Here is a 25660-nt window from a genome sequence, read left to right as displayed (position 1 = left end):
GGTAATTTTCCTTATGAAAGAATTCCAGCAAGCTTGATTATCTTGAAAAAGACAGGTGTGGGCTGGCTAGTTAGCTCAACTGGTTAGTGTGGTATTGTAACACCAAGGTCTAAGGGTTCAGATCCCTGTACCAGTCAGCTGCCAAAAAAAAAAAAAAAAAAAAAAAAAAAAAAAAAAAAAAAAAAATCTTGATCTGAAAAAGACAGGTGTACTGGCCACAAACAACAAAAAAAATACAGACAACCTAACAATGCAGAAAGTGCCAGAACATTCAGTGCAGGGACAAAAAGGTCACTACACAATTCAATTGCCTTAAGACATCAACTGTTAAACAACATAGTGATTCTAAAATTGTCCTGATAAGAATCACCCAAAGCTTTTATAAAATACAGAATTGCAGGTCTTGGGCCAAAGCCCACTAAATCTGAATATCCTGAGAGGGAGTCTAAGAATCTGTATTTCATATCAGATGGATCCCTTACTAGGTGAGTTTATGAAATACTGACATAACAGGCATCCCCCCAAAATTATTACTCCTCAAATAATGTATACTGCATTGAACTGACACACAGGATAGTGTTTCTCCATAAACATAGCTGCCTACACAGGGAAGAAGCTTTTGAATGTGGTCTCATTAGCATCATGCTGTGACCAACTGGGCTTGCCAGCCCAAACAACTGCACAGGAAGGGGTAAAGAAAGAATCTAAAATTGACAGGTAATCTAAAGGGGCTAAAAGTAGAAAAGGCCACCAACACTGGCTTTAGCAGTCTCCCAAAAGGCAGCTACCCCAATGGTGTATCTCTTAAGTATAAGAGACAGTTAAGGAAGAAAGATAAAAGAGCTAAGAAACAAAAACAACAACTAGCCTTTTTAGACAAGGAGAAAATAGAGGTCTCAACCATCCTAGAAAATTCGACAGGCCTACCTACTACATGGAGGTTCCCTTCTTTATTGCAATCCATGCAGGATGCTTGGGTAGGCAGTTCATTGCTGATTAATGAAAATCTGTTTCTGTATTCTGTGGTTCACGTGGCAAATTAAGTTATTAAAACCTATTGTGTTAATAGATAAGGAAGGGAGGGATGAATAGGTGGAGCACAGAGGATTTTTAGGGAAGCAAAACTATTCTACATGATATTATAATGGTGAATACATGACATTATGCATTAGGCAAAACCCATAGAACTGTACAATACAATATAAAGAGGGAACCCTGGGCCGGCCCGGTGGCGCACTGCTGCAGTGCGCCGCTTGGGAAGCGCGGCAGCGCTCCCGCCGAGGGTTCGGATCCCACATACAGACCGGTTCCCGCTCACTGGCTGAGCGAGGTGTGGGCGCGACACTGAGGGTTGCGATCCGTTGCCGGACACGAAAAAAGACAAAAAGGAAAAAAAAAATTAAATAAAATAAAAATAAAGAGGGAACCCTAATATAAAATTAAGTTAGTGATAATATATCAGTATTGATTCATAATTGTAACAAATGTACCACACTAATGTAACCTATCAATAACAGGAGAAACTATATATGTGGGTGGGGGGAGGGTATGGGAACTATCTGCTATTTCTCTGTAAAACTCAAACTGCTATAAATTTTTTTTTTTTTTTTTAAAGATGACCGGTAAGGGGATCTCAACCCTTGGCTTGGTGTTGTCAGCACCACGCTCAGCCAGTGAGCTAACCGGCCATCCCTATGTGGGATCCGAACCCGTGGCCTTGATGTTATCAGCACCGCACTCTACCAAGTGAGCCACAGGCCGGCCTAAAATTTTTTTTTAATGTAATAAAATTTTAAAAACGTATTGAGTTATTACATACAATACTTGATGAATATAATAACTGAGCAAAAAGGAGGGAAAAGTCACCTGTTGTGCTTGCTTACTTGTTTGTGATTGAATTTCAGGGAGCAGGTGAAAGGACACATTAGGAAAAATCTAGCCAGGTTCTCAGCATATTGGATTAACTCTAGTAAAAGCAGTGCTTCTTTCCCTCCAGAATTAACACCAGCTTAAGCTAATTGTCAGCATTAATTCTTTGGCCAACCATATAACAATTTGTTAATGATAAATGGTCTAAGAGAAGTAGTAACTAGGTTTCTAACATCACAATATTTACCAGCATAGACTTATAAAATGTTAGAGCTAGAAGGAGTCCGAGAGATGATCTAGTCCCTTCCCTTCACTGCAATGATAAAGAAATGGGGGCCTAGAAAAGTTAAAGTAATTTTTTCCTGTCTCATAGCAACGTAGCAGCAGTACAAGACTAGAACTCACGTCTTTAGGCTCCTTGTTTTTCCTGATGATTCACAGAGCTAATGTACAATGAAGAATTCAGCAGAGTGCATGCATAAGGTAGACATTCAACGAATGTGCCAGTCCTCTCTACTAGAATTTTTTCTCAACCATTTAATTGCAAATCAGAAAATTTCAAAAAACATTCTGGAACAAACAAATTAAATTACATAGTTGCTGACCACCTAAATTCTGTCGAGAAGATTGCAACCGCTTTTATCCATCTGCTTTGGTGCAAATGGGTAACTGGAAATGTGGAGAGGCAGGACTTTTTGCAAATTGAGCTTCAGGATTTTCTGATGAGAATCTGAGTTTTGGATTCTTCAGATGAGGACTCCACTCATGCTAAACTGAGATGAGCGATCTTCTCAAGTCAACTTCAGTGTGAATCTGTCTTTCCCTTCTCTAAGACTTGGTTTTCTGGTCTATAAAATGGAGAATCTTTTCCTGGGGCTTACGGTGAAGAGTACATCATTTAATTTATATAAAGAAAGAGGCCAACAGAGCTTAGAAAGAGAGCAGGTGTTTCTCCCTTCCAGCCGAAAAATGTCTCTGCCGCTCTCATTTAACTTCATACACCCAAACTAATGCACAAAAAAACAGGAGATGATACACATTACTTCATTGAAAAGCAAAATCAATTTCAGAAAAACTACCATGCAAAGATTTATAACTGTATTTAAAAGCAACTAGTTGGCAAAGATAGCTGTTCAATGGGAGGTAAGCTCCCACCGGGATTCTAACACCAGATTCTTCTGGTCTTCAAATAAGAGTGGACTTTTGTTTTTTCACCAAGAATTTAACATTCCAAAAAAAGTATGTGAAACAAGTTAAACTACTCGCATACTTCCACTTACATAACACTTGCATAGCACAACAGCTTTTATTTTTTCCAGATACTAGAAGATGAAGCTTGGTATATATTCCTGTGGGAGAGTAAACAGAAAACTATGTCTCTTTTCTTAATATATCAGTGCCCTGTAATCCAGACCATATGATCAATAAACTATATAAAAATTAAATCATACTGACAGTCTTAGGCAAAAAGTGAACTAAGTAGAAACAGTTTTTTTAGGACTGTGGTGTGTACAATATTGAAATCACATGTTATTAATTTTTCTTTTGGAAGCCAAATAGAGTTTTCCTGCATAAATATCTCAAGTAAATATTTATCTTAAAACAGTTTTTCCTACTAAAAATTAGACATTTAATTAGTGATATCATAATTTGGCAGTGCTTAGGAGAAACACTGATCAATAAGTCACTTTGAAAATGACTTCGTTGCCATGGTTTTAATGGCAAAGACACATACCCCTTTAAACAGGTAGCTATGTGCCTCATAATAAAATACATGGTCCTAATATGTTATTGCTTTTTTGAGATAAACAAAATCATTTGTTCAAACATAAGAAAAACAGTGAATAAATATAATGAACAGGTAGGTTTAGAATATTAGCTTTGGGGGACATGGGCATTGCTGGGGCAAATGAAGAGCTGAAATGTGCACATGTGCACACACACACCTTCCTTACACCTTTAATGCACAACAGAGTATCTTGGGATTTCTGTGTCCCTGGCTAAACTATAACGGATGGGTATGTCTTTTTCCAAATTCATTCACATTTCTTTTCTTTTTCCTTTAATAAGAATACACCATCTCTTGGGACTGCTTTCTGAAATCAGAAGAGTAGAAGGGAAGAGAATGATGAAATTGTACAAAGGCTGTCAAGCACGCTCTAGCTCAACTTTCCTAATCACAGAGTAGGAGGTAGGAGGGTACTCCGCACAGGCAGTCTGGAAAGATCTTACCCTATCACCAACAAAAAACTGGGAAGCCCCAGGCAAGTTTACAGCAAACAGCTTCCATGTGTTTAGTGTTTCCTTGTACTCGCCCAGGACCATGGAGGGTCTTTTAAAAATTCAATAGCTTGGTTACAACACTTTCAGTACTAATCTGTCTCCACTGTGCATGATAATAAACCAGCTGCTTTCAGGAAGGGAGGCCCCCCAGTGACAATTCCCTTACATAGCATCTTAATGTTGAATTAATATTGAGAGGTGGGAGTGGGATACGCCACCTCAACTGTAGAGAATTTTCTTTCCTGCCACAGAGTACAATTTTCCCTTCAGCTGTCTCTCTGTACTTGAAGGTGGTCATTCTAATTTTTTAACTCTAAGAATCCCATCTTTCTTCCACTCTCAAAATTTACTATGAACAGTCAAGAGGCCACTGTTTGGTCATGACACTGTTATAGAAAGAGTCATGGCCACAGGGAAGTTTAACTCCAGCCTAAGAAGTCTCTGGTATGCACACTCTGCATGGACAAATCCATTTCAAAGGGGACTTAAGTCTCCGTGCAGGAGTTCTATTTTAAGGGAACTGAATTGGGAACACAGATGTTTCTTCAGTTAGCAGAGTTGGCAGAACAGCTCCTGGACCAAATCCGAGTTCTTAATGCAGGAAGGGGCCTTGGAGAGCATCTACTCCATCCCACTCATTCAACTGCTGTGGAAACTGAGGCCAATGAGGCAGTTAGGTGGCACACCCCGCAAGTGGCAGAGTGGCAGTGTTCTGATGACAAGTCTTGTGTGCTTTCCATTACACCATGATTCTCTTAAAGAAAAAAAAAATCTACGCTGACTTCAACCCTGGAACTCCTGTAGATTCGTGTCAATAGCTCTCTGCCTCTCCCCACCGGACTGGTATTCTCACCCTCCCACTCCAATTCCTTTAACTCCCACCTCTCTGCTAACTGTAGCTTCCAACTACTTTGGAAAAGAGAAGTGGCCTATCGCCTCAACTTTCTGGGAGAGCAATTAAATTGTGGCCCCCAGACAAGACTGAGGCTTCCTTTTCCAGTGCCTCAGTGTCCTCCTCGGTGAAATGGGGCTCCTCACCCCTACTGAACAGAATCAGGGAGAGAGCTAGTTAAAACTGATGCCCGTGAAGCCACCTGGCACACAGTAGGCACTCAAGAAGTGACTACTGACCGGTGCCCAGCACCAAGCCAGAGCAGAGCACCTTCCAGACTCTGGAGGGTGTCCAGGAGAGAAGCAAGTGAAAAGGCCAGCTTGCAAGCCTGGCCAGGCGAGGCAGCAAAGGCGGAAGGGTTGGATGTTTACACACAGCCGGGGGAAGGCAGCTCGGCTCCCGGCAGGAGCCCGGCTCTCCCTGCGATCCATTTGACTTGGATGGAGGGCGACAAGCTCTACGCTGGCTCTAGATCAGGGTTCAACCAACTTCCCCTATGCTAAAAGAACGAACCCACATCTTCCGCGGGATTCTGCCCGGGTTTCCAGCTGGAGACGACTTTGCCAACTGCAAACTGGAGCGGGTTTACAGCTGCCCGCGAACGCACGAGCACGCCCGAACGCACTCATTTACAGGCCGGGAAGTTGGTGGGATCTGGGAGGGCGGGGGCCTTGGGGCCGGCCTGGGACGCGCGCCGAGGGCCCGAGGGACAGCGGGGCTGGGCTCACCCATGAAGAGGCAGAAGAGGTCGAGGCAGATGAGCAGCGCCCGCCGGCTGCCGCTCTTCCTCGGGCTGTTGTTGAGCGCCGGGCTGCCGCCGTTCTTGCTCTCCGGGACGATCGCCTTGTCGTACTTGTAGTTCTGCATGGCGCTGGCTGCGGCGCGAGCCTCCCGTCCCCGCGAAGACGCCCCGCGACAGCAGCCACACACCCAGACGCCCGGGTCGCCTCCCGGCCGAGGCTGCTGCGGAGAGCGGTGGGTCGGCCCGGACTCGGGGCGCGGCGGCGAAGAGTGCAGCCCCGGCTGCCCGCTTCCCACTGCAGATGGTGGTGTTTTCTGTCCCCCCTGCGCGCCTCTGCTTTCCTCTCTCAACCCCAAATGGTTTGAAAGTCCGAGGGGCAGGGAGCCAAATCCCCAGCAGAAACTTTTGCAGAGCTGGGCTGCTCCGGACGCGCTGGGCGGGCGCGTGTCCGTGTGCGCGAGCGAGCGAGGGGGCAGCGCGGGCGCTGGGCCACCTTCCTCCGCAGCTGGTTACTTAATGAATGGGAGCTGCGCCGAGCCCTGCAACGCCGCAGCGCCTGCCCCAGCTCCGACTTCGCCGCCGCCTCCTCCTGCTGTTGCTGCTGCTGTCGCGGCTGCTGCTGCTGTGATCGCCTAGGTTTGTTTTCTGCACTTTTATTTCACGAGGTCCTTTAAAAAGAGGGGGGAGGGGGCGGGGAGGGAGAGAGAGAGGGACCTCCTTACTTGGCTCGGATGGGATTCCGAAAGCACAGCCCCTTCCTTAAGCTGCCCGTAGGATAATTAAGGCCACATTTCCCCCCACCCACTTCAAAAAAAAAAAAAAAAAACTAAGAGGAAAAGTTACTCTCGAACCAGAGAATCCGGGAGCCCCTAGCGTTCAGAAACACCAAATTGTCACAAAAGGGAAAAAATGTAAATAAAAAGAAACATTTTCTTGCCGACCTTGGATCAGGCAAAAGTTGGAGCTGTACAGCTAAAATGCATTTCTCCGCCCTTACAAGTTTGAGGCTTTCAAGTTTTTATTTTGACATGAATTGTGTTATGCTGAAAATACAAATTTCAAGGAATTTTTTTTTAAAGGTCTTAACACTCAACACCGGGTACGGTGCTAGATTTTGAGGACACTAAAATGAAAAAGACCTTAGGACTCCGGAGCCGGGTCCCATGGATTTGAGCCCTGGTTGTACCTCTGTGCCTCAGTTTCCCCATATAACTTTCTCCCAAATAAATTGTGAAGATTTAATTAGTTAACCCATGTAAGCTCCTAGAACAGTACCCAGTACATAGGAAGTACTCTATAAAGGTTAGCCATTAACTTTATTCCTGATTCTGGGGTGAAAGAGTCCCAAATTCTTCAAACCCTCTGCTAGTTCGGCTGGCCTCAAGCATACCCGTACCGCTAATGGAAAATTCCAGGGCAGCTGGAGTGCTCTCCGGCTTGAGTTTCGGGCAATCTAACACTCGTCGTTAGAGGCCATCATATTATTTTTAATTATTTTATGTGTTAATCTTTCTTCCAGATAGAGAACAAACACTTTCAGGGCAAGGAATATCTTCTATAGAACCTTCTATCTTCTATCTTCTATATCTTCTATAGTACCTAGCATGGAGTACCTAGCAGAGTGGACGATAGATGGGCATTTCTTCCAAATGTCTCTTTTTGTGCATCCAGAAATAGAAATAGTTGTAGCTTTTAAATAAATTGTATGGATCGTGTTCTTTCTTACACTAACTTGTTATGGGGTGCAATAACCCTGTACTAGCCACCAGTCAACCATTCGCCCTTTCTTGAACAGGCCTTTCACACTCCACACCTCTGCTCTCCAGTGCCCTCTGCCTGTAATGCGCACCCATCCCCTCTCTTGCTAGCAAAAAGCTTCTTTTGCTTTAGTGTCCTCTGAAATGTCACCTCCTCTCTGAGCCCTTTCTTGACCCCTGCACAGAATTAACTTCACCTTCAACACTTTGTTTATAACACTCTTGTAACACTTACCTCAGTCTGATTTGGTGTTATAGTTAGTAAAAACTTGTCAGCTACATAGATTACCAGCTCCACAACGTCCGCCTAAAGCCTAGCACAGGGTTTGGTGTCTGCCAAATTAAACTCAGGTTGGAACTGCTTAACAAGTGGGTCAGGCAAAGAAAGGCAAAATTGCTGTCTTCTGGAAGCAAAGGGTAACTGAATCTCCAAGGCAGGTTTAGAGCTGAAGCATCCAGCTGCTGATCAGACGCAGAACTCTCAATTCAAATAGCAGCAGATAAAAACTACGGTAAATAAAAAAAAAAGATTTTTCAGATAGTTTTTCAGTGAGGAATGCCTTCTCTTGAAACGTTAAAATAGCAGAAACAACACAAGGCCAATTTCATAATTATTGACATTCTAAAAGGAATTCAGGGTTCCAGTGTCTTCTGCTTAATATTATAATCATCCTTGAAATTCTAAATCACCAAACCATGTTTTTGGAATTCCGATCTAAAAGTAACTGCAAGCTTTCTTGAAACTACAGCCCACTCCGTTCTTTCCGTCCTTTGAGGCTTAAAAGTCCTTGGGCATCTGTGCCACTCAGATGGCCACTTACATTCCACTGTGCACTACCCTGTCTTATTTCACCTTTCACAAGTGGTCTTAATTATCTCTCAAAGATTGTTAGCTCCATGAGGGAAGAGGCTTTACTTTGATACCTCCAGAAATAGTGGTGAAATCCAAAACCAAAGAAAGAAATAGTGACTAAGTGAATTTTATAATTATCTCTCTTTATGCTTCTTGCCTGCTTTTCCTTATTGTGAAATGACTTTTATTAATTTAAGAATAAATGTGTTTTTAAAAGCATGTTTACCATAGTTAAATAGTATCATAACCCAGAAACCATTGTTGGTCTCTTTAAAGGTTACTGGGCAAGATTGTTAACTTTAGCCGGCATTAGAGTGAATACTAGGAACATATTTAGCTTTAATGTTCTCTGGATTAAACTCAGCTACTTATTAAGAAGGATAAAAATCTGTTATTCCAAAAGTAGATAAAAGGGAAAAAAAAATAGATATTTAAATAAGAGTTTTATATTTCCATTTACAAGGCTCTGTAGGCTATTTTTTCATAACTAAAAGTCATAATGTTAATTAATGCATGTATTTCTATGCAAACATGTAATATATTTTTGAATAACTCTTCAAGGGAACAGAACACTAAAAATACTTATAAAAATTGACTTGAAGAAGTCATAAAATATAGTGTCAATATCATCCTTTAAATAACAGGAAATAAAACAGCCTAACCAGGTACATAAATTTGAAGGCCTCTTGGCTTTAAACTCTAAAGTTGAACAATCTTACCAGCAAATAAAATGCAGTGGAACAGATTTGATAGTTTAGAATGGTGTCATTTCAAAGTAATTAAGTTATTAAAATTCCTGGTAAACATAGCTTACCAAAATTCACACATTAAAATGACATCCAGTTCACTAAACTAGTTTGTATAAAAACTATAACATCAGCAGGGATAAATGCCTTTTTAAGATTAACTTATTATGTGTGACAACAACAGCACATCATTCTTAAATAACTGATACCTCCCAAGAGATTTAAATGGCCTTCATTTCTAAGATCTCTTGTTACCTCATAATTTTCTTTCTCTCTTTTTAACCCCTAACATTTAATAGTTAATCATTTTTATTTTTTTGAAAAGGTATGAATTGGCTCTGGAAATATTTAAGGGAAAAGTAGCTGAGTTCCTTTACGTAAAAGACAATAGGTCAGAACTCAAATTTCTTAAGCCATTGAAATTAACTCAAGAAGACACTCATCCAGGTTTCAAAAGTGTTATGTTCCACGTCTGGTTTTTACTAAACAAAAAATTGCTGGCTTGCTGTTGTGAATGTTGGAATTGTCATCATGAGTGCATTCACAGGACTGAGTAGAGGCATCCACGGGAATGCTCCTGAGAAAAGGCAGGAAGGAGCAGGGGATTTGAGGTCAGAAAATCTTGAATCTGCTGTTTGACCTGAGGCAAGCTGAGTAACCTCTCTGAACCTCAGTTTCCTCAACTTTTAAATGGGGCTACGTTTTTCTCTGGTTCTGAGGAGGACTAAAAAATTATAAAATGAAATAATACATTTGAAAATACATGGTACACCATAGGCAGCCAATAAAAATTAGTTGAATGTTAATATTTTAAATGAACACTTCACTTACACAATGCACTTAATTTAAATACAGGTATTCTAAAGTATTTATCAAGTACCAATTCTGAATATACCATTTAGTTTTATTCATTATTCCCTAAATGCAGTAACACCTCTGGCCTCTCTACTCCTAGCTATCTTTTTAAAACATGTAATGTCTTGAGGTTTCTGAAGATAGTAAGTCCAAGATGCTTATTTTTTTAGACCGTATAGTTACACATTGTTTTCTTCAGAATTGTGAAATCCAAGAAAAGCCATTTGCTTAAACTAATAATCTTATACAAGTGAGATTACAGTACTTTGATTTTAAAAGCACTTTCACATCCATTATCTTATTTTATTCTCACAGCTAACTGAAGTAGGTGGGGTTGATATCATTAGTCCCATTTTACAGATGAGAAAACTGAGGCAAGCTCATTTACCTGCACAGAACTGGTTTTCCCCTTATGTAAAATGGAAATTTTTCTAACATTAGCTCATACAGTGTAAGGTTTATAATGCTATATTCAGTTTATACCCTTTACAGTTTATAATGTCATTTATATTCACTGATCTCATTTCCAAGTAGGTGAGGCAGAGATTATCCTTCTTTTAGAAATAAGGAAACTGAATCTTAGAAAGAAAAGAGCTTTGTTTAAGGTTGGAGGTGAGGAGATTTGTGAAGCACCATGAGAATCCAGGTCTCTTAATTTCTAAACCAAGATTTTTTCTTGACCACAAGGTCTTTCAATGAAATTTTCAGAAATTTCTGCTTCTCAGTGGTTTCACAGAGTAACATAGAGAGACTGCTGAATCAGCCTCCTGTCTAGAGACAAAGGAGAAGTTTTATTTTGTTTTGTCATTTCTTACAGGCTTGGAAGAGAACATTGTTGCACCTTGTGTCTCTGAAGCAGGAGATTTGGGTTCATAATTTTTGTCCAGCAGTTTTTTGTTACAAAAAGGAAGATTTAAGAACACAAAACAGTAGTGTTACTGTAAAGCAGCCTTGGATTCATGTCAATATTTTTACCTTTCTACCAATTAGAGTAGTTAAAAACTAATCTTATGATAATTCAAACAGTTAATGTCGTTCATTAAAAAAAAAGAAAAGAAAATCTAGAATAGGCGAAGGAAATTGCAAATAAAGATGTCCTAGAAAATTTGTCTACAACTGGTAAAACTAGAACGTGGCTGATAACTCAAAAGGAGACAGATGCTGCCACCTTGTGTCAGTCTAGAAAAATACTATGACTCCCGAAGAGCAAAAATTGTAGTAATTGGGGGATGGGGAATGGTTGAAATGGGAATTCAGAACTTTTGTATCATACATAAAATAACAATCATTAGATTTTTTTTTTGTCTTTTTTTTTTTTTTTTTTTACTGACCGGTAACGGGATCGCAACCCTCGGTGTTGCGCCCGCACCGCGCTCAGCCAGCGAGTGGGAACCGGTCTCCACATGGGATCTGATCCCTCGGCGGGAGCGCCGCCGTGCTCCTAAGCGGTGCACTCTCCAGTGCGCCACCGGGCCGGCCCACAATCATTAGATTTTTTTTTTGTCTTTTTTTTTTTTTTTGTTTTTTTTTTTTTACTGACCGGAAACGGGATCGCAACCCTCGGTGTTGCGCCCGCACCGCGCTCAGCCAGCGAGTGGGAACCGGTCTCCACATGGGATCCGAACCCTCGGCGGGAGCGCCGCCGTGCTCCTAAGCGGTGCACTCTCCAGTGCGCCACCGGGCCGGCCCACAATCATTAGATTTTGATGATCCAGATATTGGTCATTCATTCAATAGTTATTTATTGAGCATCTTCTATGTACCAAACACTCTTCTAGGAGCGAGGGATACAGATACAGCAGTGAACAAAACAGACAAAAACTCCTGTCCTCATTGAGCCTTTGGGCTTCCAATTATTTTATATGTATTTACTCATTTAATATTCTAAACAACCCTATGAGGAAGATTTTCCCACTTTACAGATGAGATTACTGGGGTGCATGGAGGTTAAGGAAGTGTTTGAAGATTATGCAGCTGCTAAGTGATGGAGCCTGGATCTGAACTCAGGAAGTCTGATACAGGAGCCACCAAGATTTTAATCATTAATCTATCATGAATAAGCTTTGTCCTCTGTCTAAGGTACACAGGAGAAAGATTAGTGATTTCCGAAGTGGTACTTTAGCTGTGTGTGTCTGGGAGGAAAGTGAAAGGGTTTTTGTGTGTGTGTGTGTGTATCCACATACACAATTGTGTATGTTTGTTCACTGAATTCCTATGTATACATATGTATACATATACATATGTGTATATTTATTCACTGTATGTGTATGTGTATTTATTCATTCATTTAATCTCTCATCAAATTTTCGTGAGCACCTTGTCTATGCTAGGACTCATTTTAGTTACTAGAGATAATCAAACTACAGCTTATGATAACTTTCTTCAAAGAACATCTTTAATAGGAGAAAAACAAGTAAACAAATACTTGCAATATGATCATGACACATATTTTATTATAAAGGTTTAATTAAATGTTTTCTTCAAAAAGATTATAGTCTCCTTCGGACACAAACCAAATGATGTGCCTGCCATGGTACATAATAAGGCTTCAAAAAGCAGTTGTTGAATGAATGACTAGAGGAGAATTTAAGTTCAACATAATGGTATCAGAGAAAGCTTCACAGAGCAGATAAGCCATAGATGCACCATCAAGTTGAAAAAGGTGTATAATAACTTGAGTACACAGGAAAAATAGTGTAAAACCTCTGCTTTACACTATACACAAAACTTAATCCCTGATGAATCACAGACATAAACATGAATGATGAAATAAAGCTGCTAGAATAAAATGAATGAGAATATATTCATGACCTTGGGATAGACAAACATTTATTATATAGGAATAAAAACCTTTAATAACAATAGAACAGACTGATAAGTTGGAATTCATTACAATTTTGAATTTGTGTCTCTAAAATATACCAAAACTTGCTAAACTGTAGACTGAGTTAAATTCAGCCTGCCATATGTATTTATACATCCTATGAGCTAAGAATAGTTTTTATATTGTTACATGGTGAAAATAATAAAAAGAAGAATATTTATGATATGTGAAATGTATATGAAATTCAAATTTCAGTGTCCACATATAAAGTTTTATTGGAAAACAACCATGCGTTTTCATTTAATGTACTGTCTATAGCTGTTTTTGTACCATATTGGCATAGCTGAGTAGTTACTTGAGTAATTGCAACAGCAACCACATGGTCTGCAAAGCCCAAAGTGTTAACTATTTTTTTTTTTATGGAAAAAGTTTGTTGACCTCTAAAACACACAATTAAGAGAGTAAAAAGAAAGACAAGCCACAGACTGGGACAGTACATACATTTGCAGGGAGGACTTATATCAGGAATATATGAAGAACATCTACAAATCAATAAGAAAAAGACAGACAACAACATTTTTTTTAAAAGGAAGGAGGCAAAATTTCCTGAAGTAGGAAATTCACAAAAGAGGATACACAAATGGCCAATGAGTGTATGACAAAGTATTCAACATCATTAGTCATTAGGGAAATGCAAATTAAAACCACAATAAACCCACCAGATGGCTAAAATTTAAAATCCTGACAATATTAAGTGGTGAGGATATGAACCAACTGGAGTGAAAACTGGTGTAGCTACTTACTTTGGAAAATTATTGGGCGATATCTACTAAAACCAAACATATGCCTATCTTAAGTCCTAATGATTTTACTCCTGGGGATATTCCCAACAAAAAAACAAAGGCGTATGTTCACCAAAAAAAACTTGTACGAGAAGGTTCTAGCAGCTTTATTTATGATAGCCTCACAATGGAAACAACACAAAGGAGAATGAGTAAATAAATTATACTATGCGGTACAGTGGAACACTATATAGTAATGCAAAAGAATGAACTGTACTATGCAGAAGAGCTTGGACAAATCTCTCAGACATAAGGTAGAAAAAAATTTACACAAGACTGTATACTATATTTGTTTATTAGAAGTTCAAAAACAGGTAACTAATCTAAGACAATAGAACTCAGAATAGTGGTCACCTTTAGGGAGTGGGATATTTACTGGGAAGCATGAGAAAGCCTTATAGGTGCTTGATTTGGGTGATGGTTCCACGGGTGTACACATGGAACGTAAATATTAGTAGTGGGAGATTAATATGTGAATGTAAAGGTTTTGCACCTATTGCACATATGTTATACTGCAACAAAGACATAAGGTATATAAAAAAATAGAAAATGAATGGAAGTTTGAATAAGGATGGCAACTTAGGTTTGTATGATATGGATGGGGAAAGGGATAAATGGAATAATTTATTCAATTTTCCAGATTTCTAACATTGACTACATTTATCTGTTTGATGCCTGGTCAACAGAGAATTAATAATTATTCTAGAAATTTAACCTACTTAGTTATTGCAAAGTCCAAAACAGATACCAGCCCCACTTTGTCTTTGAACCACATTAATAGCTATGTCTGTATGAACATCTCTGCCTCAGATAAATTCTCAGTCACCTACCTCATTTAGTTCTGTATAGACATTGCCTTCAAATAAATGAATAAATGAATGAATGGATGAATAACACTTCTAAAAGACAACTTTCAACATGAGGAAAAAAGATGAGGAATGTGAGAAAGTCCATAACAAGGGCAAAGGGGAACTAAAAAACCTTTATTGAGCGTAGTGGATTGAATGGTAGCTCCCAAAGATATGTTCATGTCCTAATGTCCAGAAGCTGTGAATGTGACCTTATTTGGAAAAAGTCTTTGTGGATATAGTTGAATTAAGGATCTTCACCTCCCTGGATTACCCAGGTGGTCCCTAAATCTATTGACAAGTGTCCTCATAAGGGACAGGAGAGAAAGACATGATCACACAGAAGACCATGGGAAGACAGAGGCAGAGATTGGGGTGATACAACCAGAAATGCTGAGGCCACCACCAGAAGCTGGAAGAGGCAAGGAATGAATGGGTTCTCCCCAAAAGCCCCTGAAGGAATGTGGCCCTGCCAGATTTTGTACTTCTGGCCTCCAGAACTGTGAGAGAACACATTCCCACTGGTTTAAGCCACAAAATTTGTGATAATTCGTTACAGCAGCCCTAGAAACTAATACATTGAGTAACCAAGTACATTATCTTCCTCAGTCCAATAGAAACTTTCATTTTTTAAAATTGTGTAGGATGGGAAAGTGGGATGCAAAATGCCAGGGACATAATGAGGCAGGGCCTTTGCACGGAAAGTTCCTTCTGCTGGATGCTTCCCTCCTAGAGCCTTTTCTTGATTCACCATGTCTGCATCTCTCCTGAGGCCTTTGCTTTATTTTTCCCTGTAGAATTTATCTAACACTATATATTTTAATTGTTTATTTATTTCCTTTCTTCCCCCATTAGACTTCAGACTCCATTACGGTAAGAACATTTGTGTTTTTCTCCCTTCTGTAGCCCTAGTGCCCGACACTCAGTAGATATCTGTTGAGTAAGTTAGAAAATAAACAAATGAATGAGTGAGTAAATGAATGAGTGGGTAAATGAAGGACTAGCAGAGGTGGCACACACAAAGTCTTCAGGGAGAATTAATGATGCTTTCAGATATTGTCCAGTTAGTGTCCTCACTTGAGGGGGATTGCTTTATTGCTGTTTAATAGATAAAAAGCAGCATGGGGTTTCATCTCATAGTAGCCAGTGTTGCAAACTGCTCTTCTCAGGGATTACACCGTCTGCTCCACAGCCTGTGCTGAATTCCATATTTGCTGACTGCATTCGTTTTCCCACCCAGATTGTGCCTTCCCCGTTAGACATTCCTGTCCTCATTCTCCTCCTTGGGTAATACTAGATCTCCCATCTTAATTGTTGGGTGATGTAGTTCTCTATCCCATACTGAGAAAGTGTACAGGTTAACTGAATCCAAATAAAAGTGAAAAGTTCAGTTAAGATAAAATTCAGGTGGAAAAATAAGGAAGGAAACTTTAGTAACATACTTTGCTCGTTTCCTTTCATGTGTATTATCTCATCTCTTCACGTCAACCTTGTGAGACAATAACATTAACTACCGCTTACATCTGCTTACTATGTGCCAGCCCTAAGCATTCTGCATATATTATCCAATGCATACATTATCTAACAACCCTATGAGTTAGGTGTATTATTATCCCTATTTTGGGATTAAGAAAATGAGACTCAAAGAGGTGAAGTAACTTGCCCCAAGGTCATACAACTGTAGTCATGGTAGAGCTGGTACCCATATGCAGGCAGTTATGGGTCCAAAGTCTGCTTTTAAACAAGAAGTTGTAATAACCCAGTAGATCATTATTTGACCATTATGTTATGTTATCTCCATTTTACAGATGAAGGAATCCGGAAAAAACAACCATTTTCAATGTCACATAGCTGGTAAATGGCAGAGCCTGTATTTGAACCAAAACCAAATCATATATCAAACTGTTTAGGTATATGTCTTCTTGGTTGTTTTCAAACACATCTCAAATTTATCATATCCAAAACTATTCCACCAAAACCACTCTTCTCCTGTGGTTTCCATCTAGGTAAATGCAATCTCCATCTACCTGTATCCTTCATGCCCTACATCCAGCCAGTTGCCAACTTTCATTGATTCTCTCTCCAAAAGAGATTCCACAGTCTATCCCTTATCTGTTTCCACTTCAGCCATCCTTTCTTTCTAGTCCCTGCAATAACCTTTTAATTGCTCTTCCTATTTGTATACTTGCCCACTTCTAATTCACCACACAAAGACCAGACAGAATGATTTTTTAAATGAAAATTTGATTATGTTACTTACTAGCTTATATCCTTTAAAATTTTTCCTTGGGGCTTCTGAAGATAAAAACCTTCATACTATGGTCCTCTTCTAACTCTCCAGCTTATTTTCCACCTTGCTTGTACACTCTAGGGATATTGGCCTTCTTACTATTCCTAGTAGATGTTATGTTTCTTCCCAGTTTGGGCCTTTTATTATGTTCCTTCCCTCCCTTCTATTACTAACTCTCTTTTTTAAAAAACAGATTTATAGAAATGCAATTCACGTGCCATAAAATATACCCATTTACAGTGTACAATTCAATGGTTTTAGTATATTCACAGAGATGTGCAACATCTCCACAGTCAATTTTAGAACATTTTAATCATCCCTAAAGGAAACCCTGTACCCAGCAGTCACTCCCTGTATCCTCCAACCTCTCCAGCCCTGGAATCACTAATCTACCTTCTGTCTCTGTGGATTCTCCTATTCTGGACATTTCATACTGAGTCATACAATATTGTGGTCTTTTGTGACTGGCTTCTTTCACTTAGCATATCTGATAAATGACTTCTTTCACTTAGGATAATGTTTTCAATGTTCATCTAAGTTGCAGTACATATCAGTTGTAGCAGTCATATTTTTATTGCTAAATATTATTCCACTGTATAGATATAATACACTTTTGTTTACACACTCCCTTGGTGACATTTGGATTGTTTCCACTTCTTGGTTATTATGAATAATGCTGCAATAACCATTTGTGCCACTGAATGAGAGCCTTTACTCTAAGTGAAATGAAAGTCCATTTTAGACTAGGTATCAGAGGCACGATGATCTGACTTGAGTTTTAAAAGAGTCATTCTGACCGTTGTGAGATAGACTGGTTGTGGACAAAGGTAGAACAAGGAGTCTAGTTCAGAGACTATTGCAGTAACCCAGGGGAGGGACTGCCGTGGACTGAATTAAGGTGGAAATAGTAGAGAAAGTGGTGAGGATGGTCAGTTTCTGTGTACATTTTGAAGGTAGAACAAACAGGATTTGTTGACAAAAATAATAAGTGGTAAGAGAAAAACAGACATCAAAGAGGATTCCAAGGTTTTTAGCCTGAATAACTAGAAGCGTAGAAGAGTTGCCATCAACAGAGATGAGAAAAACAGAGTTTAAAAGGTCTGGGGAGTGAAGATTAGGAGTTCATTTTCAGACATGTGAAATTTGAAGTATCTATTAGACATCTTAATAAGTGGTGAGAGAAAAACAGACATCAAAGAGGATTCCAAGGTTTTGAGCCTGAATAACTAGAAGCGTAGAGGAGTTGCCATCAACAGAGATGAGAAAAACAGAGTTTAAAAGGTCCGGGGAGTGAAGATTAGGAGTTCATTTTCAGACATGTGAAATTTGAAGTATCTATTAGACATCCAAGTGTCAAGATGTCAAGTAGACACATGTTATAGGTATCATTTCATTTGCCCTGATAACATCAAATAACTAGTATTACTAATTTAGTTTTTTTATTCATTCAGTTAACAATTAGTAAGTGCGTAATATGTATAAGGCACCACTGTAGATATTAAACTGTAGATATTAATTAAAGGGTAATTTAACTCAGAGAGCATTCTACATATTGCCAGTAATCAGTGAGAACAGTGTGGGATCTGGAGACCTGAATGCTAGTTCTGTCTCTGTTCTGACTAATTATGTGATCTTGGGCAAATATCTTTTCTTATCTATGCCTCAGTTTCTTCAACATTAAAATGGGAGGTTGTGCAAGATGGTAGCCAAGGTCTTCCCACAGCCCTAAAAATCTTTCAGTTTGCTTATCTTAACTGAAAACTGGTTTTCCCCGGGTGATGTCATTTCCTTGGAACTTTGCTGGAGAAGGCAGCTCCTTTTCTTTCTCCTGTTAATTCAATGAGCAAGGAAAAAAAATTTGGTCTGTATACTTGACTCTTCAGGGCCACTTCTTTACCATTGTTTCTCTACCATAAACTTAACAATCTCTCTTCTTTAAGCAACAAATAAATTTATTATTATTCTTATGATGAGTAATACATATTCAGTGTAGAAAAAAATTCAAATTATGTTGCTTTTCCTTTTCCTCTGCTAATTTCCCATAACACTGTGGTTACACCTCTGGTATGGCATTTGTAACGTTCTGTCTGCTATTATAGTTGATTGTGGGATTGAGATTGCATATTTCATGAGATCAATCATTGTGTCATACTCACTTTTGAAGTTCTCATAGTGTTCATTTCAGTGCCTTGTCTATAACAGACATTCCAAAGACGTATGCTGAATTAATGAGTCAGTACACCAGCTTATACTAAAAGAAACTTTTTTTTTAAGTATCTTATTAATTTTAAGAAATTCTTAATGTATTCACTTGAGTTTCCTTTGTGGACAATTTTTTCTTTTTTTTTTCCTTTTTTTGGCAGCTGGCCGGTAAGGGGATCCAAATCCATGACCTTGGTGTTATAAGATTTTGCTCTAACGAACTGAGCTAACTGGTCAGCCCCTAAAATAAGTTTTCTAAAATCTAAAATACAATAAAATAAAATTTCCCAGAAGGACCCTTCTCATACCTGTGGGTGGTTTTCTGCTCTATTGAGCTTTTATGTGATATCATTAAACCTCCTTTGATTTTACCCACAGCTATGAGGTCACGGAAATTCTCTCTGGCACAGGCAAGGTATTTCCAATTTTTTTTTTAAAGTAGTACAGTGAAAAGATTATTACAATTAGAATAAACAATTTGAATCCCAGGTCTGCCACTGAGTAGGTGTGCAAGTTGCTATCGCTCTCTGAGCTTCAGTCCCCAACTTTAAAAAGTGAGACATATGGACCTTATGCACTGGGTTGCTGTGGGAATATAATGAGACAATGAATTTGAAAATTCTCTGTAAACTAAAAAGCTTCCATTAAAAAAAATCTTTTTAGAAAAATAATTTCTAGGGCTGGCCGATTAGCTCACTTGGTCAGAGTGCAGCCTTATAATACCACAGTCACAGGTTTGGATCCCCACACAGGCCAGCCACCAGGAAAAATAATAATAATAATAATAATTTCTGAGAAGACCTACTATTATTACATTATTTGTACTGTTAAAATGATCAAAATTCTTCAAAAGAATAATTTAGCAGATTCCTACTTTGATGGTAAGACTTAATAGGGCTTTGACCTGAGAGTTATGCTGTATAATTTTTAACTGAGGGAACAGAAATATATCCATAAAAATTTTGTAAATTTATAGACTCTTAGGGCTGCCACATGTGGCTGCCCCACTCCAGGATCTCCAGTTCCAGAGACTTCAACGGAGTCCCTGGAGCTGTGTGGCACAGAGTCCTGCTGGCCATCTATGCAATTAATTACACGAAGCATTGGGAGGCAAAATACATACCACTTAATAAATTATGTGAGTGTTTTGAGATTTATATTTATAACCGATTCTTAAACTGTATATGTCTGTCTTTATCATCACTAATACTAAAAAATGTAAAGAAAAAGTATTGAGACAAATATCAAAAGAGATTAAGTTGAGAGAGTATAGCTAACTAGATAGAAAGATATAGGTGTAGATACAGATTCATCCCTCAATCTCTTACAAGAATGGTAAGCCTATTTATCCTCAAAAAATAATTTTTAAAAAGTCTTCTTTTTCATAATGTTATTCAAACTCAGTTTTTCCATTTATTAACCTAGTTTGTATTTTTGCGATAAAAAAGACATTATTTTACAGTTGAATAAAGTCTTCTTTTTCATAATGTTATTCAAACTCAGTATTTCCATTTATTAACCTAGTTTGTATTTTTGCGATAAAAAAGACATTATTTTACAGTTGAATCTGGAATATGTATCTAATGCCCTAACATATGCATTGGAGTAGAGGTGAAGAAAAATATCCCAAGGTTCTCACACATTCAAGTTCATTTGTGCCCTTGAGCATTCTTTCTAGATCATTCTCCTGGGATAATGGGTAGCTATTTAGGTTCCAGGATTCGGTACAGATACTCTCAATTAAAATAGGGCAGGAAACCCAGGAAAAACATAGTAGGGCTAAAGTTTGAGGACATTTCTGAATGTTTAATTCTTTAATTGAAACATTTAATTCAATAATTTAATTATTGAATGTTTAACTTTTAATTAAAACATTTAATTCAATAATTTAGTTATTGAATATTTAATGTTCTAAAATTAAAACATTTAATTCAATAATTTAGTTATTGAATATTTAATGTTCTAAAATTAAAACATTTAATTCAATAATTTAGTTATTGAATATTTAATGTTCTAAAATTAAAACATTTAATTCAATAATTTAGTTATTGAATATTTAATGTTCTAAAATTAAAACATTTAATTCAATAATTTAGTTATTGAATATTTAATGTTTTAATAGACGTGTCTGAATTCTCTTTTGGAAGAGAGCGGATGTCCTCCTTAAATTGACTGAATCATTCATTTGGTTAGTCTTGATATTGTTATGGTTAAGAATTTGGAGTCAGAGGGACTTTACTGCAGTAGTCCCCCTTATCCGCAGTTTCTCTTTCTGTGGTTTCAGTTACCCGCAGTCAACCACAGCAGAAAATATTAAATGGAAAATTCCGAAAGTAAACAGTTCATAAGTTCTAAATTTCATGCTCTTCTGAGCAGTGTGATGAAATCTTGTGCTGTCCTGCCCTGTCCTGCCCAGCACAAAAATTACCCCATTGTCCAGTATATCCACGCCAGCACGTTAGTCACTTAGTACCTCTCTCAATTATCAGATGTAAAAACGTAGTATATATAGGGTTCGGTACTATCCGAGGTTTCAGACATCCACGGGGGTCTTGGAACGTATCCCACATGGTTAATGGGGGACTACTGTACTTACTAGCATGTGTGACCATGGGCAAGTTACTTCAGCTCCTTGTCCTGAGTTTCCCAATCTCTTAAATGAGAGCTATATCTGCTTTGCAGTGTCACTGAGTATATTAAATAAAGAATATACATAAAACGTTAAATAAAATGCTCAATTCATGGTAAGTGTTTTATATTTCAGCAATATAATGAGACTACTGCTTAGAAATTACATTCTGTAATGGAGGATTAACTCTTCACATTTGGTAACTAGTTAAATGCTCAGATTTCTAAAATATAGACAAGTGAGGAAAGAAGTGTAGTAATGTTCTATATCAGACAAACAAACATTCATCCAAAGAGAAAGGGCTAAAGATGACAACACAAGACTCATGTAGGCCAATAATAATCTTCATCTGAAAAAGCTCACGAGGCTGTTTAAATTTTTCCTAGGCTTTGTCATCCTGACCTCTGGATTATTTGATTGCATCTAAATAGGAGGAAGGGTGATAGAGTCTAAACTCCTCCCCTCTGTAATTTACAAGTTGCAAAACTGGTCTGAGGGCTGTTTAAATTTTTCCTAGGCTTTGTCATCCTGACCTCTGGATTATTTGATTGCATCTAAATAGGAAGAAGGGTGATAGAGTCTAAACTCCTCCCCTCTGTAATTTACAAGTTGCAAAACTGGTCTGAGTGTCCACCTTTGCCACAGAAAGAAGACACCTCAGCAGAATCATTCCTTTAATGCATAGAAATCATCAACTCAGAGCTGGAAAGATTTGATGGTAGCTTGAACCACTGATTCATTATGTAAAAAGGAAATGAACCCAGAGATACTGAGAGATTTGCTTAAGAGAGAGGATAACCAGGATCCCAAATCTTTTCATTCCCAGTACTGTGCACTTTCTACCATATCACATTGGATCGGTTTTGTCGGGTTTTGCATGTAAAGGATTCTGTTTATCAAAGAATTAGTGGCAAGAAAGAATCATTACCTTCATATATTTATTTCTATACTTCTGTATTAGTCTGTTTCTGTTGCTTATAACAAAATATATGAAACTGGATAATTAAGAAAATGAAATTTATTGCTTACAGTTTCAGAGGCTAGAAAGTCCAAAGTTCAGAGATCATCAGGTGAAGGTCTTCTTTGGTGTGGCTTTATAGCAATGCAGGGGTGTCACATGGCAGTAAATGGCGGAGCAGAGGGAGAGACAGCTTCTCATGTACTCCTTTTAAAGCCCTCAGAACCATGCCCATGACCACCATTACAAATCCATTCACTACGCATGGTCCTACAATCTAATCATGTCTTCAAGGCCCCACCTTTCAATTACCATAGTAGGATTTCTTACCCTCAACAGTTACAGGGGGAAATTAAGCTTCTACTATATGGACTTTGAGGGACACAATTCAATCAATCCACAGCAATTTCCTAATCTATAACTCTCTTACATGTGGTTTTCAACCAAAAAATATTTGAAAATATGTGATGACATTTTTTGTAGTCACTGCGACCAGAGGTTGCTACATGCCACAGTCATACGTAGTTGGGACCCAGGGATGTCACGTAATACAACATAATAAAATATCATGCACAGATGCAATAGTGGTTCTGTTGGAAAGAAAAACATGATGCACTGATCATGTCCAGGCATTGTGCTGCTAAAGGCTTAAGTATGTTATATCCTATTTAATTCATACAATAAATAAGGTAGGTACAATCAAAATTTCCATTTTACAGAGTAGGAAACCAAGGTACTGAGAGAGAAACCTGCAAGGATGGATAGATGCATGGATGGACATATGTATTGGCATTTTCCCCAAACTATTTTTTTAGTATCCAAGTACAGAATATCTAGAACTTTTTTTTAAAAGGTAGAGAAAGCCATTACTCATTTTGTACCACATTAGTACAATCACTTTTCACATTGTAGTATATTTCCTTCTGATTTTATTTCCTGTGCATCTGATTTTTAAATGTAATTATAATAGTACATATACAAATTTATATATGTTTATATTCTGATTTTTTCATCTAACATAAGCACCCCCTTCACTTCTATATAGTTTTCATAATCATCATTTAAAAAGAAATTCCAGAGTCCAAATCAGTGGCTATACCCTAATTTCATTATGCATTGTTTCTTTAGTCCTTTTTGCTATATGAAATACATAAAGAGAATATTCATAATCTATTATCTCATAAATAATATCTACTTTTTCTCTCCCTCCCTCACTGCAAGTCTTACTCTGGGCTTTGGCTGTGCTTTTGGTAGTTCTAGGATGACTTTCTGCCTCTGTTTATGCTAGTCTTTTACCTGAAATATCCCAAAACATCCTTCGCCCCTTCTCCTTTTGGCTTCTCTTTTAGAGGAGGTATTACTTTATCTGGAATGTCTTTTTGAGAAACTACTATAAGACCTAAGACCTATGTGCTTGGATTACCTATCTGGCCACATCTGTCAAAACACTTATTATGAAAACCTTCCATTTCCACCATAATAGAATAATTGGTACTGGAATTGCCCTCTGCCATAGAAAAAACAAGAAAAATAGACAAAACGTATTTAAAAATTGTTTTTAGAATTTGGTCAATAAGCACAAAAAGTCTCTGGTACCTGAGAAAAAGTAAGCAAACAAGAGAAGCCCTTTTTATTTGGAGGCACTCTATAGAATATGATGCTGGAAGAGAGAACACAAAGAGCACAGCAGTCTGGCTGAATCAAGGAGAGAAAGAGATCAGAGGTTAGGGAGGCTGAGCTGGCTGGAATTTTCAGAGTAGACCATCAGAGCAGAGGGAGCTACATAGAAAAAGTATCTCCAGTAAGCTACATAGGAACCCACTGGATCCATTGCTGAATACTAAGTTGTGAATATGTAGAGTAAAACTTTACGAGGCTGGGCAAAGAATGATTGAAGAACTGCAAGGGGTACAGTTCTCAGAACTCACAGAAGAGTGGCAAGATATTCAACTCCAACAAGCCAAAAATAAAAGAAACATTGTTGAACACCTAGAGCACACAATAGAAACCTGGCAGACTCATACCATACTAATAGAACTCTATTAGTCCTACAGTGAAGGCTACTCTGGGTCAGCCCTAATTAAATTTAAAAACTAGCCTCAAGAGTATCAAGTTGATCTTAAAATAACTTAGCATTCTTTTAAAAAAGACATCAAAATTCAGATACCTGACATTATAACATCACAATGTCTAGCTTCCAATAAAAATATCTAGACATTCAGAGAAGCAGGAAAATGTGACCCATGACCAAGAGAAAAATAGTTAATATAAATGATCCAGAAATGAGAGATTCAGGCAGCAACTTTAAAGAAGTTTAAGGAGTTCAAGGAAAATATAAATATAATGCAGAAGAAAAAAAAAGATTTAAAAAAGAATAAAATGGAAATTCTAGAGCTGAAAAATATAATATTCTAAATAAGAGAATTTACTGAAGGGGCTTGGCAGATTAGATACTAAAGAAGAAAAGATGAGTAAACTTGAAGACATAGTAAACTGAAGAATTTTCAAAGTGAAGCACAGAGAGGAAAAAGACCAAAAAAGAATGAACAGTTACAATGATTTGTGGGATAATGTAAAGCAGTGTAACATGCATGTAATTCAAATCCCAGAGGAGAGGAGAAATAATGGCCAAAAAGTTTCCTGAACAGATCCAAAAAGTTCAACAAATAAAAAAAGCAGAATAAACACAAACACACATACATGCACACCCACACACGCACAGGCACACCAAACCAGGACACATAATGAACAAATCGCTGAAAACCAGTCTCAAAAAAAAAGCTAAATGTAGCCAGAGGAAAATAGATACATTACATACAGGGGACATTTTCAGAAACCATGCTAACCAGAAAACAATGTAACAACGTATTTAAAGTGTTGAAGGGAGGAAAAGCTGTCAGTCTCGAATTACATACCCAGGAAAAATATGCTAAATGTAGCCAGAGGAAAATAGATACATTACATACAGGGGACATTTTCAGAAACCATGCTAACCAGAAAACAATGTAACAACATATTTAAAGTGTTGAAGGGAGGAAAAGCTGTCAGTCTCGAATTACATACCCAGGAA

General features: G+C 38.2%; 1 protein-coding gene across 1 annotated transcript in view; it reads right to left on the bottom strand.

Moving 5' to 3' along the window:
* The window catches only part of PPAP2B (phosphatidic acid phosphatase type 2B), a 79175-nt gene extending 72769 nt beyond the window's left edge, over nt 1-6406 (bottom strand). The window contains exon 1 of the mRNA XM_008588122.1: nt 5773-6406. Within this exon, the coding sequence (XP_008586344.1) occupies nt 5773-5911 (139 nt within the window). The 5' untranslated portion in view covers nt 5912-6406. The remainder of the gene's footprint in view (nt 1-5772) is intronic.
* Between the last annotated feature and the right edge of the window lie 19254 nt (nt 6407-25660).

This window comes from Galeopterus variegatus, unplaced genomic scaffold, assembly GCF_000696425.1.
Source record: "Galeopterus variegatus unplaced genomic scaffold, G_variegatus-3.0.2 Scaffold122, whole genome shotgun sequence".
In the NCBI taxonomy this organism is placed as follows: Eukaryota; Metazoa; Chordata; class Mammalia; order Dermoptera; family Cynocephalidae; genus Galeopterus; species Galeopterus variegatus.
Note: the sequence above shows the minus strand (reverse complement) of the source record. Positions and strands in the feature narration are given on the sequence as shown.